The following is a 14287-nucleotide window of genomic DNA, read 5'->3' on the forward strand; positions in this document are numbered from 1 at the left end:
TCAACTACACCAGGCAGGTAACATGTACTAAGAGTTACTGATAGGGCAGGACTTAGTGTCTAAAAGTTAATCTGTGTTTACACAGAAAGAGGTGACAGGAGGTGGGTAAGAACTGCTGGTGTGTGCACTCAGGAGCCTGACGAAGAAAAATATTAAGTCTTAAGTCATCTTGGGGTATATGGGAAGATAGAACAAAGGGCTGGTATTAGGAAGCAGAGAGGCATAGTTCATGTTATAGAACAATGTTCTCAGCTAAATGATTGAGGGGAATTGGGTCAGAAAGGCAGAATTACCATCAGTGCTGAGATTTGAAAAACTCCATCATTTCCAGAGACATTAAGGAAAACCCAGTAATTCTTACTAAAAAACAAAATTACTAAGGTAAAACTTGGATATTTAGTATTACCTTATCAGTCTGACTTTATTTTTAAAGGTCTTAAAACATGCATTCAGGACAAATGTAAATAAAATGCCTAAGATTTAAGGGCCATATATTAACCAATCATTGGTATTTCTCTGGACAAATCAATGCTTTGTATGAGGTGAGTGCACCGGCATCTTTTCTCTCTGAAATGTTAATTCATGTCATCGACAGCACTGGCTTGTAACACAAAGTATTCCCATACACAAGCACACTATCATGAAACACACAACAAATATTCCAAAGCAGAGAGGGAACTTTAAACAGTACTGACTCCTTTCCCTACGCTCCTTCCAGACAGCCAGAACTCCTCGGTAGCTGCACCACTGACCCAGCAGTATGACAGTGAAGGATTCTCTCTGTGAAGCTGGAGCTGTCAGGTAAAGCACTCAATACTTGCTGATCTACGACTTTCTTCTCTCAGCAACTGTTGGTTTTTAAGAGAATTTTTTTTGTAAGCTTCAAGTGTTAAAACAGTCTAACAGTAAATTTACTACATGTGTTATTTCATACATAATTAAAAATATAAAGTGTTCTCTCTAAGGAAATCCAAAATATACTGTGGATGTAGCCAAGTTCTACCCTTTTAAAAAAAAGCAGTCAATCAGTTTTCTTCCACACTCATTTGTCCAGAAGGCCAGTCTTTAAGGACTTCTGAAGTCTAGCAATATTGGCATCCAATGCGGCCAGGCCATTTCTGAAGTCCTGTTCATCATGAGACGTGAATGTTGAAAAAGAGGAGATGCTCCAGTCTGACATCAAGTCAGAATTGAGAAAGCTGCTGTCAGTGACAACATTGCCCTTCACTGGAATGCCAGGGCTGCGATGAGCTGATGGGCTGCAATGTGCGGCCTGTTCCTCTGGGCGCTCAGCAGCAGCAGGAATCTTACCGATGGCTTCTTTGATTTTCCTGAGGAGCTCCACATCCTCTGTGTCATATGTGCTGGAAAGGTTTCCAGGTGCATCTTCTGCTTCATTTCGTGAGGAACGCACTGCAGGTGCACATGGTTTGCTTTCTCCTTTAGAGGCATGAGCACTGCTGCTGACTAGCTGTGTGGCAGCCACACTTCTGTGTGGCTGGGGGGATAGTCTCTTACAAAGTGGCGAGTGCTCTTTAGAAGAGCTTCTTGCAAAGGGAATATAAACTGTACTGTCCACATTACACCCATCTTCTAGTACAGTGATGGCTTCACAATCTGTATCAGAATCCTCCACTGCAGTAGAGACACTTCCAGATGCAGAGTCCCCATCCACTGCCCTGGCATCACTGTGCGGGGGTCTTTGTGAGGGCAGCACATTCTCACAGAGTCTGCCTGGCTCTATGGTTTCCTCATTGTTAAGTAGCTCTGAATGCATAAAGCTGTGATTTGTTTCTAATTTATTGAGGTAGCTCATTATGGAAGTGTGGGGAGGGGCTGGGTCCTGTTGAAGCTGTTGATCGTAGACATTCAGAAGTGACTTGGTTAGGCTATTCCCCATCCTGCAGCGGGCAGTGTTCACACTGAGATCTGAGAGCAGCTTGACCATGCTGTTCTGTAAAGTTCTGCAAGAAGAAGTTAGTAATTACTGATTGTTTTACGCAGTCCTTTAACTCGTTACTATACGCCTCTGTCCTTTACAGGAAGGACCAAAGGCAAGTGTCAAAATTAGTGTTAGAAGGCTTTGGCAACAGAAAAGTAAAATAACAAATGAGAAAAGATCTTGCTTTATATCAAATCTACTATTATATGTAAAAGTAAAGGCTCATAATTTTTTTCTTAAGGTATAGAGATATTTTATTCTCAAGCAATGTTGCAAACTGAGCCTTTGAGTTAAAAAAAAAAGAGTCATACAAGTAGGTGGTATTACTAAAGCAAAGCAGAATTTCTATATTAACTTATTATTGTAAAACATATTTATAAAACTATGCACATTATATATAACACATAATTTATATATAATAGACATCCGTTTCCCCAAAAGCCTGTAATTAAAAATGGATCTGGAATGATTAGCATCTGGGATCATTAAGGCATAGTCAGATCTACTGTTTATAAAACATTAAAAACATTAACTTCTCTGAAATGTTTAAAAGTAGACAAAAATCCAATGAATAATAAATGTCTCAAAAGAAAACTGACTTTTTGTAAGGTTTCTATAAAAGTATACAAAGTAAAATAGGTTTATTTAGTTGGGAAGAGACTGAGTAAAGAATGAAGACATTTTGGAGGGCTGTGGCCCAATTCCTCACTTTACTGATGAAATGAAGTGACCTTCCCAAACCACATGGTATGAGTGAGGACTGACCACATCAGTGCACATCAGGAATCATTCTGTGGTCCCCTGACAACTCTGTTCATGTCCCAACTTTACAACTTGAGGTTTATAGGGGTTAAGTAATGTGGACAAAATTACTCAGCTAACCTGCAGCACAGCTGAGAGTTCACTCAGGTCTCTTTGGTGTCAGAGCCAGGGAACTTAACTACTTCATCACACACTGGATTATCCAGTTCTTCATCGGAGACATTAGTTACCCACAATCTACAACCTCATGGTGTAAACAGCCTTTAAACAGGTCTCAGATTTTTAAAGTGAAATAGAACAAAGGATTAGAAATTAAAAAAAAAAAAAGACAAAACAAGAGGAAAAAAGGAGGAAGCAAGAAGGCCTGTGTGGTTTGAAGTTTACGGAGCATCTATTAAAGGCTGGGCTTACCCACGGGAAGTAAGGCTACCTGGTTAATTCTCTAAGTCGTGCAACCTCAGCATCACGTTGGCGGAGTGTTATCCCCAGAATCTGATTTTCCTTTTCTGCAGTCTCTAACTTAAACCGAGAGTTCTTCTCATTGGCCAAGGCTTCCTCCAACTCTAAAGCAAACAACAATGAAACCTGCTTAGTTTCCTTATTGTTCAAAAACCAAAACCAAAGGACTATAGCTAGAGTCAGACACACACCCATCTTCACCCGTGTCATCTCAATGTCAAACTGCTGTTTACTGTGAAGCAGAGCTTGCTCTTTGTCTTTAAATAAAGTAATGAACTGTTTGTTTTCATCTCTTTGGTTTTCTATCACTTTTAAGAGTTCTTCATTTTTACTCTGTAGTAACTCCTGGCTCTTCAGTGACTCTTGCAGCTGATTCTGAAGTGACATATTCAGCGACTGAAGGGAAAACACTGTAAGATAAAACACATCAAATAGTTGTTACCCAATTTTTAAAAAATACCTAAAAAGTACCTCTTTTAGAAAAAGAAAAGCCCGAGTTCACCGATTTCCCTCAGTAGTAACACGCACAATACAATATAAAATTTAAATACATATATTTTAAAAAGTAACTGGCAGAAGTAATATCTTTCTTTTCCAATTGATGTTTTATTCATAGATTGTTTTTAAAACAAATGAGTAATACATACGCAATGTAAATATCTCAAATTCCAAAAAAATTCCAAAGATGCTAAAAATTTCTCAACGATGTGTCTCCCTTTCTCCACGCTAGCTCTCTAACCAGAAGCAATCAATGTCAATTTTGGTTACTTTTCTGGAAAATACTAATGTAGATGATGATTTACATAAAATATATATTTAAACACAAAGAATCATACTATCCCATGTTGCATGTAAACGTAAAAACATGCTGGTTTCTTTGCCCAGGGCCTCGCTCTTGGCTTAGCTCCCCGATCACACTCAGCATAATATAGGCCATGTATGACAAACCTATAGCCAACATATTGAATAGGGAAAAGGTCAATTTCCACTAAAAACAAGGAACAAGAAAAGGGTATCCATTCTCTCCAGTTTGATTTAATACAATATTGGAGGTCTTAGACAAGAGAAGCAAATACAGGGGCTACAAATAGGAAAGTAAGACATCAAAGTACCTCTATTTATGCTTCTATATATAACAGATATAAACACTACCAGAAACTCCGAATTGAAAACGCATTCAGGAAGTGGCTGAATACAAGATTAACATATAAAACAACCAGGAGACTTCTTACACCCAATGACAAAGACACTGAAAAAGAAACCAAGGGCATAATCCCATTTATAACAGCCACAAAAAAAAATCCCAAATAAAACAAAGTACAGAATAACCCTAACTCAGGCTGTGAAAGCTCTCTATAGCTAAACCTTTAAAACATGCAATTAAGAAATTAAGGAAGACACTAAAAATGGAAAGACCTCCCATGCTTAAGAGGTGGTAGGATCAATGTTGTAAAAATGGCCATCCTACCAAAGGCTATTTACAGACTCAGTGCAATCCATATTCACTGTGAGCAGGCCAGATGGCCCAGTAGATAAGGGCAATCCTTCCACCAAGCCTGATGACTTGAATTGCGTCCTTAGACCTTACATGGTGAAATAAAGGAAATGGTTTTCACAAGTTTTCCTCTGCCTTCCACATGCATATCAAGTGCATGTCTACATACATACACAAACACAACACACAAAACAACAACTTAAAAGATATTTTAGGGGCTGGAGAGATGGCTCAGCCTTTAAGATCATGCCAGTATCCAAATGGTAGCCTAAGTATAAGAGCATTTTCCCATGGTCTCTACTTTAGTTTCTGCCTCCAATCCCTGGGAATCCAATGCCCTCTTCTGGCCTCTTTGGGTACCAGGCATGTACATGGTGCACACATATACATACATGCAGGTAAACCACACACACTTAATCTTTTAAAAACTTCCAATGACATTCTTTATAACAATAGTAAAAAATATGTATTTTAAAATTCATATGGAAGTACAAAACATTCCAGATAGCCAATCCCGAAAAAAAAATATTGCTGGAGGTATCACCACACTTAATTTGAAATTAAAAAGCATAGGAATAAAACCAACATGGTCCTGGCACACAAACAAACACAGAGATCAGTAGAATAGAAGAGAAGACCCATATTCAAAGCCATTCCACAATAGATACCTGCCAACATTACACACTGGAAAAGGTCGCCTCTTTAACAAATGGTGCTGGTCAAACTGCTTACAAGAAGGATAAAACTAGATCCATATCTCTCACCCTGCAAAACCTCGGTTCCAAATGATTCAAAGAATTCAACATAAAGCCCTAAACCCTAAAGCTGCTAGTGGAGAAAGTAAGGTGTATACCTCAAGATACTAGAACAAGGAAGGACTTTCTGAGTGGGGCTATAGTCACTCAGGAAACAAGGTGGGATAGGTTTTTTTTTTTTTAATTTTTTAAATTTTTCTAAACTTGACACAAACCAGAGTCATCTAGGATTAAAAAAACAAAACAAAACAAAATACCTCAATTGAGGAATTATATTCATCAGATTGGCCTATGGGCATTTTCTTGACTTATGATTGACGTGGGAAGGCCCAGCCTACTTTGGGAGGTGCCATCCCTGGGCAAAATGGTCCTGGGTTATACACTTACACACACACACACACACAAACACAAAGGAAGGTGAGCAATCCATGGAAGAGAGCTCTTCCATGGTCTCTATATCAGTTCTTGCCTCTAGGTTCCTGCCTTGAGTTCCTGCCCTGACTCTCCCTCAATGACCAACTGTGACAGGAAAGTACAAGCCAAATCAACCCTTTCCTTCCTCAAGCTCGTTTTTGTCATGGACAGCATCAGAAAGCAAAGTAGGTCAGAAGCCAATGACTGACAAATGGGTACTTATGAAATTAAAAAGTTTCTGTACAGCAAAGGAAACTGTCAATCAAGTGAAAAGCCAGCCTACAGTATGGAAGAAAATCTTTGTCAGGTATACCTCTAACAAAGGATTAATATCTAGAATATACAAAGAATTCAAGAAAATAAACACTAAGAAAATTAACAATCCAATAAAAAAAATAGGCTATGGACTTAAACAGAGTTCTCAAAAGAAGAAATACAAATGACTAAGAACTGGTTTTTAAAGTGCTCAACATCATTAGCCAGTAAGGAAATGCAAATTAAACTAGTTTGAGATTCTATACTACTCCACTCAGAATGACTATCAGCAAGAAAACAATGACAGCAACTGCTAGCCTAGGATTTAGAGAACTAGAAATATTTACTCACTGTTGGAGTATAAATGGGTTCCCTCATTATGGAAATCAGCATAGATCTCTCCAAAAGGTAAAAACAGACTCACTGACCCATGTCTGAGGATATACCCAAAGGATTCCAGCACTCTCCTACAGAGACACTTGCTCTTGTCCACCAACTGGTGTATGGATAATGAAACTGTGGTACAAATACACAATGGGACACGATTCAGCCACCAAGAAAAATGAAATTTGCAGGGAAATGAGTAGAATTAGAAAATACTGCATCAATAAGGCCGTCCAGGCCCTGGGGGCAAGTGCTGCATGCTTCTGCTTCACATGTGGATCCTAGATTCAAATTTTAGATTTTGTGCTCAACTTGCAGGGTCTGTAGTGCTCAGGAAGCCAGGAAGTCCCCATGAAAAGTGAATGGATAGGAGCAGAGGGAGGGATAGTAAACATGTAAAAAAAAAAGAAGAGGGAAAGAATCCTGGGGGTTCTGGGTTTAAGCCAGGACAGGGGTGGGGTTATGTGGAAGAGGAGAGTGTCAGAGTGGGCCACCCAAAACTAAGAGTGAAAGTAAAAACATGGAAACCCAATGAAACCCAATACTATGTAAACAAATTTTAAAATATAATTTTTTTAAAAGAGGACTTTGACCAGAGGTAGCCTGCACTGGTAGACAAAGTACTCCCAGAAGACATAAGTTATTAAATGAAAATTTCAGTGCAAAGCATGAAATACCTCCCTGTAAGTTACTGGTCAAGGAGGCCCTCAAGGCCCCAACAAGAGACTTCTGCCATTGCTTTTGGTTGTCTACCATAAACAATAGTAAGAGCCTACTGCTGAAGACACTTTGGTTTCAAAATGTAGAGAAATCAATCTGGAGCTGACCAGGAACCTTCCTACTTAGGTTTCATAGTGCAGGAAGGAGCTATGCAGGCTGCACACTGGGTAGGTAGGAGAGGAGACAAATCTTTGTATCTAGAAGACCCAGCATGCTACAATACTGACCTGCCAGGCAAGACGTGCCCACTAAATAGTGGCAAACTTTCTGAATGGATCTGAGGCCTGCTGTACAGGAGGGAATTCATAGTGTAAACCTTATGACTGGAGATGCCATGGGCTCTAGGGGACTCGCTGTTGTTTGGCTAAATGGTTACGCTATCAAACTATCCTTTAAATACTTATGTTTGCACTTATAGATTTGTGCTGTTCTCAGTCTTGGTCAGAGAAGGTTGTTTTTACAGTGGGAAGCATCTGATATAGACTCCTGACTGGCGTGAGTGCTAGGCCACAAACGGGACATCTATGTTAAAGCCCTCCCCAGGCTCTGGGCACAGGCGATGGAAGAGCTAGAGGATGGGGTGGAGTGCCCAATGCTGTCTTCTGGACATAACCTGGCCATTCCACTCAAACTCGCAGGAGCTATGGTGACCCGCACAAGATCAAACCAGTCAAAATTCTACTCCCTACCCCCAATGGAAGAGTTATTTGCAGTTGAAGGATCATGAGGGATCAGTCATTTTTGGGGGGATATCACTGGTAGGTTGTCCATGCTCCAATGGAAGGCCATACTCCCATGTACTTGGGAACAACACAACTGAACTCAGTGTGTTTAAAAAAGAAAAAGGGCAGCTGGGCAGTGGTGGCGCACGCCTTTAATCCCAGCACTTGGGAGGCAGAGGCAGGCGGATTTCTGAGTTCGAGGCAAGCCTGGGCTACAGAGTGAGTTCCAGGACAGCCAGGGCTACACAGAGAAACCCTGTCTCAGAAAAGAAAAAAAGAAGAAAGAAAGAGGGCAGGAAGCTGGGCAGGGGCTATGCTGGGTGCCTGCTGGGGGAGTCAGAGTGCAGCATGGGAGGAGGGTATGATGAAAAGGCACTGTGTGTATGTATAAAATTCTCAAAGAGTAAATTAAATGACATAAAGGCACAGGGCACCATTTTGATTGGCTAACGCAGTCTTAAGTGACTGCTTACTGTGTATGAATCACTATTAGAATCTGGATATGCAGCAGTGAACAAGACAGACCTCAAGGTCCCTCATGGAACTGTCAGTAAACAAATTATTGTAAACAGTAATAAATAGTCTCCAAGAAAGCACACTAAGGACCTTGTATTAAGAGAATACAAAGAATAAGCTTAGAGAGGCAACCTCCAATCTTCCCATCTCCTTTATGGCCTCCTCTCTGGCCTTCTTCTCACCCATACCTTTTGCTAACAGCAAAACCAGAATGAACCACCACAAACTACTCTGCTGAAATTAAGCACTTTGTGAAGTGTTTGCTCTGTTGGTTTCTCAAATTTTTTTTCCCACTTTGTAAGTGGTAGTTATTCATTAAAAGAAATATGCCTTATGTATTACTAAAAACTTTTCCCTATTTTGTCCATACTGTCTGAATATATTTTATCATTCTGAAATTGAAAAACATTCTAGGGTACCAATATACTTCTTTATATCACATTTACATTAGACTCTAGAAAAAACCTCTGAGAATACTGAAAGGAGTTCTCATCTGTTCTTAAACTCTTGCTTTTCTCCATGAAGCTCGGTGATCTATAAAGATGATCTGATATTCACCTGTGGCTGCAGCAACTGAGGTAAGGAGGGAAGACCATTTGAGCTTCCAAGTCCAAGGGCAGCCTGAGCAACACAGTAAGACTCCCATTTAAAAAACAAAAACACACAGCAGAAAAAAAAAGGGTCATTTGACAATCTCTGCTAAAATAACTACCTACGCTGCACTCTGGCTCAGTACTTCTATTAGAATTCCATCCTGCAAAACCCGGATGCATGTGCACAAAGACACCGGCACAAAGATTTTCATTTCATTGCTGTTCACATTGTAGGAAAGGGTGAAAGGACCCAAGTATCTTCAGAGGATCGTAAATATAGTAGAGAAAACAAGCAGATACTTACATGGCTATTTAAGATATCTGCATATTTATTACCTTGGTTGTTGGGAGCCGACTCCTAGCAGAAAGCGGCTATCATCTTTGCAGCCATCTCAGGCCATATACCCTGACAAGAGACTTGTTTTCAACAGCCCACAACAGCTGAGCACACTCTGATAAACATCTTGTTTTTCTCACATATCTTGTTTTGTTGTTTAGTGCCGCCAGCTGCAAGGTGCACGTGGTAAAGTGTCTTCAGCTGTGTTCCCCTGCTTGTCCACAAGGGCAAGGCACGTGGAAAAGGGTATAAATACCCAGGATTTCCTTTCAATAAGAGAGACTTGATCAGACTCTTTGTCTTGTCTCCATTCTTCAAGTCTCTCGCCCCTCCATCTCTCTCTCCATCTCTCTCTTGCTAGACCCTGACCCGCGGACCGGAGCATTTGGTTTCTCAAGACAGGGTCTTACTACATACAGTTCTGGCTGAAGTGGTACTGGCCTAAAACTTGTGGCAATCCTCCTACTTCACAAATACTGAGATTACAAACATACCCAACAACTGTTTTAAATTACAACACAGTAACTCCTAATTTTAAAAAGTTGATACAGGGAGACACTCCACTTAGATAAAGCACAAGTTTGCACCAACATTTCCAGAGTAACAAAGACTTCAAGTTTTTTCACCTACATTCAAGGTTACCAGGTGCCTTTTCAGTTTTCTCTTGTTCTCGGAGGTGCTGATTCAAAATTCTCAGTTGCCTAAAGAAAGTAATAAAGATGGGTAAGGATCCTAAGCCCATCTGATGGTATACATCAGATATTTTGATATATCATATTTTTTGATAGGGTATCAAAAAATCTATCAAAAAAGATAACTCTATAGTCATCAGTCCATCTCAAACCCCAAACCAAACACAAAATCTAAATAAATGAAACCACAAAATCATACTGTTGTCAGGGGCACATTTTGAGCTAAGCACACTTCTACCCCATAACAAATGCCTTTATATCCATAGATCTATTTGTTTGTTTGGAGAAACGGTTTCTCTGTAGATCTCTGCCTGTCCCAGAACTATCTCTGTAGACTAGGCTGGCCTCAAACTCACAGAGACCCACTTGACCCTACCTCCTAAGTACTGGGATTAAAGGACTAGCTTTGAATTTGTAATCTTTCTGCCTTGGTCTCTTTTGAGTAGCTGGGACTACAGGTCTGCACTACCAGGTCCAGGACAGATAGGTGCATGAACTGTGGCCCACTATTTCCAAGATTGGCCTGGATTAACTCAGTATGGCAGCTCACAGTGGCTGGAACTTTGGATTCTCTTACCTTACCCTCTTAAGTGCTGGGTCAATACTCATGCACCACCATATACACATTTTCTTTGTTTTCCATTTCTTTATCTTCACATCTCCACTTTCAAAATCATGTGTGTGTGTGTGTGTGTGTGTGTCTATTTATACAATAACCTTACTACTGTAGTTTACTCTTTAAAATAACTGCCATTTCTGTCAACTAGAATGCCTGTGGGTGCCTACTACTAGATAGATATATTTCTATTTCATGTTTGTGATTCATTAACAAAGTTGGGAGACATAAATCTGTGCTTCTAGTAATTTCACTATTAGATGGACAAGTTAGTAGCTTCATGGGAATGTCAGTATGAACCCCGTCTTTACAATGTGCACCCACTTCACAAACAAGAATATGTAAGTAGGTACTGATTAGGGCAAAACAAAACTCCTGGCATTTAGTATCTTTCCATAATTGAAAACTTTCTATACTAACATATTTGATTTAGTAATTTAATCTAAAATGATAAATCTTGCCAAACACCATTCACAAGTATTATTTCTGGATAGATTAAAGAGTTAGGAATATAAAATATACCAACAAAACGTAAATGCAACAACACAAGTTTTATGAGGAAATATAAATAATCTTTTAACTATGAAAGAAATCCCTAAGGAGAACTCAAAATTCAACAACTATCAAATAAAGAATATAACATTTAAACACATCACAATTTGAACCTTGTTTTAGAATTGAAGGCCTGGAAAAAGATATAATAAGCAATTCCTCTAAGAAAGCTAAATGATTTATAAGCATTTAAAATATGCTTAGCTTGAGACTGGGATGGCTTACCACAGGAAGTAGAGGGCCCAGGTTTGGATTCCTAGTGCTCACATGAGAAGCTGGTGTAGTGGCATGACACTGGCCACTAGCTTCCACATGTGCTCATACACATTTACGTATAACACACACACAAATATACAAAAATATAAAATAAAAGGCAATGCTCTTCATTAGGGACAGTTTCTCAGTCAGTGGGAGTCTGCTGTAACCATGTGGATGACAGCCTGGCAATACCCAAGCTATAAACTATGTATCATCTTTGACAAGATAGTTTTTAAATTTAATTTCTATTTTATGTGTATGGGTGTTTTGCCTGCAGGTCTGTGTACCACATGGGTGCCTGGTGCCAGTGAGGACAAAGGAGGGTGTCAGGCCCCTAGAGCTGGAGTTACCGATGGATATGCACTGTCATGTGGGTGCTGGGTACCAAACCAGAGTCTTTTGCAAAGATAGCAAATATTCTTAATGACTGAGCGATTTCTCCATCCATTTCCTGGACAAGCTAGTTTTACCTTAGGCTATTTACTCAGAAATAAATATACATATGGGAAAGTATATAGAACATTTTATATGTATGTATGTACATATGTATGTATACACACACACATATAATGTACATTGTAATATTTGACAAGAAACTGGAAATAACTTAGATGCCAATACAAGTTATGATTTATCCATGTGATGAAATACTAAACATAAGCATATTAAAATGAATAAGATATCCATATATATATATATATATATATATATATATATATATATATATATATATATATCACCAAAAAAAGACTTGGGGGATAGCTCAGTGAGAGGGCACTCATGTGGCATGTGCAAGGCCTTTGGTTCAATATCCACTACTGGAAAAAAAAAATCTCTAAGACACACATAAAGTAAAAAAGAATGAGCTGAAGACAGAACTCTGATTTTCTAAAGGGTTTTTTTCCCTCAATGACAAAACATGCAGATCCAGAAGAGGCAGCACAGAGTGATGACCCAGATTATAAAACAGAATGCCTCTTCTGGTATCTTCCAGAAAAACAGCAACTACCTTATATGAGAAAATGATCATTTTAAAAATCTTTTAGTATGCTGCTCTTCAGACTCATCTCCTTTGAAACATTAGTCAACCTGACCCTTTTATCAGTACAAGCCTCCCACCCCCACTCTGTCTTCTAAGTGTGATACTTACACACTTACCCTTAAAAAAATAACACAGTGGAGGGCCTGGGGAGATGGTTCTCTGGGTGACAGAGCTTGCTGGGTAAGCATGTGGACCTGATTTTGAACCCTACCATACAAAAAAGTTGGGTATGACTATGGATGACCTTAACCCCAACACTTGGAGGTAGAGACAGGAGGATCCTGGGAGCTCACTAGCCAGCTAGTCTAGACAAACAACAATCTTCTGGTTCAGTCTGAGGTCCTGTCTTCAGGGAATAAGATGAAAAGCCACAGGGGAAGGCATTCAACAGCAACATCTTTGTGTTGCTTCCACATGAATATGCATGTGCATATTCTCTCTCTCTCTCTCTCTCTCTCTCTCTCTCTCTCTCTCTCTCTCTGTCTCTGTCTCTCTGTCTCTCTGTCTCTGTCTTTATCTCCCCCCTCACTTCTCCCTCCCCCCTTAAAATGTGGCATGGAGAGAAACTGTGAGTCCACCAATTTACTTGGGTGTGTCCTTATTAACATGTTCCCAGAACCCCACTTTCCCCTAAAGGACTCTCAGTTCTGAGTCTGCAGCTTTACTTCATCTCTTTTGCTGGCTCCCGTGTCTCAGCTGAGGAGCACACTGAAACTCCTCCCACAGTTATAACACTTCTTCATAATTGCACCAGTAGATACCCCTTCTTTATTCCCTGCTTTTACATTTCTGCTGTTTTATAATAAATACTAAAAATAGCAAAAATGATCTCTCAGAAATGGATATCATCTATATTATTTTAAATGCATTCAGTTTAAATATATTTGATTTTAACAAAAGATAAAAACAGCTGATATTTAGGCAAATATTCTTTAATTAGTTTACTATCATGTAACTGTACGAAGGTAAAGCATATGTACACTAATCTACATATACTTAAAGTGCAAATGTCTACCCATTTTCTCACATGGTGTGATCAGACTCTCACCACAGTAAGAGCCACAGCATCTGAGTTTCCTCAGGCCATTTTCATACTCCTCCTTTCCTGGACAGACAACCACTCCCCACAGTTCAGACTGTTTTCATTTTCTAGAATTTTACAGAAGTGGAATCCTGAAATGTATAGTCTGACATCCTGGCTTCCTCCAGCCAGCACAATGATTCTGAGGCTCATCCATTCTGTAGCATGCATTGACAATTCCTTCTTTTCTGTTGCTGACCAGTACTATAAATACCCGTCAACAGACACTTAAGTTGTTTCCTTTGAACTCTGTAAATTTTATGGGGACATGTGCTTTCATTCTGAGAAAATGCTGAGGAATGAGCTAGCTAGATCAAATGACAGATGTATGTGTAATTTCTTAGAAACTAACAAAGGAAGTTTGATTTCCAATGTGCCCTTACCATCCTACATCCCAGCCAGCTAAGACGGCGCTCCTCCACATGCTCACAAACACCACTAACACAGGTGGGGGGTTTGATTGCTGCTACTCCAGTGAGTATGCCATGGTATTTATGCCATTGTGCTCTTAATTTGCAGGTTCTTATTGGCTAATGATAACAACTATCTTTCCCTGTTCTTCTCTGATGTCCACTGATCAGAACCCCAGGCTTCACACGTGCAAGTGATCTACTGCTCGGTCATATCCTCAACCCCAGGCGTGATCTGTTGATTTGCTTCTTTAGACCTGAATTTAGGACTAGCTTTACTCC

General features: G+C 39.6%; 1 protein-coding gene across 1 annotated transcript in view; it reads right to left on the minus strand.

Moving 5' to 3' along the window:
- Positions 1–395: 395 nt before the first annotated feature.
- Ccdc14 (coiled-coil domain containing 14) overlaps positions 396–14287 on the minus strand; it is a 38320-nt gene continuing 24428 nt past the window's right edge. Inside the window, exons 10-13 of the mRNA XM_028752257.1 lie at positions 9985–10055; positions 3355–3573; positions 3135–3267; positions 396–1964 (exon numbers count right to left, since the gene is read on the minus strand). Of these exons, the coding sequence (XP_028608090.1) occupies positions 1043–1964; positions 3135–3267; positions 3355–3573; positions 9985–10055 (1345 nt within the window). The 3' untranslated portion in view covers positions 396–1042. The remainder of the gene's footprint in view (positions 1965–3134; positions 3268–3354; positions 3574–9984; positions 10056–14287) is intronic.

This window comes from Grammomys surdaster, unplaced genomic scaffold (genome assembly GCF_004785775.1).
Source record: "Grammomys surdaster isolate TR1022 unplaced genomic scaffold, NIH_TR_1.0 125889, whole genome shotgun sequence".
Classification (NCBI taxonomy): domain Eukaryota; kingdom Metazoa; phylum Chordata; class Mammalia; order Rodentia; family Muridae; genus Grammomys; species Grammomys surdaster.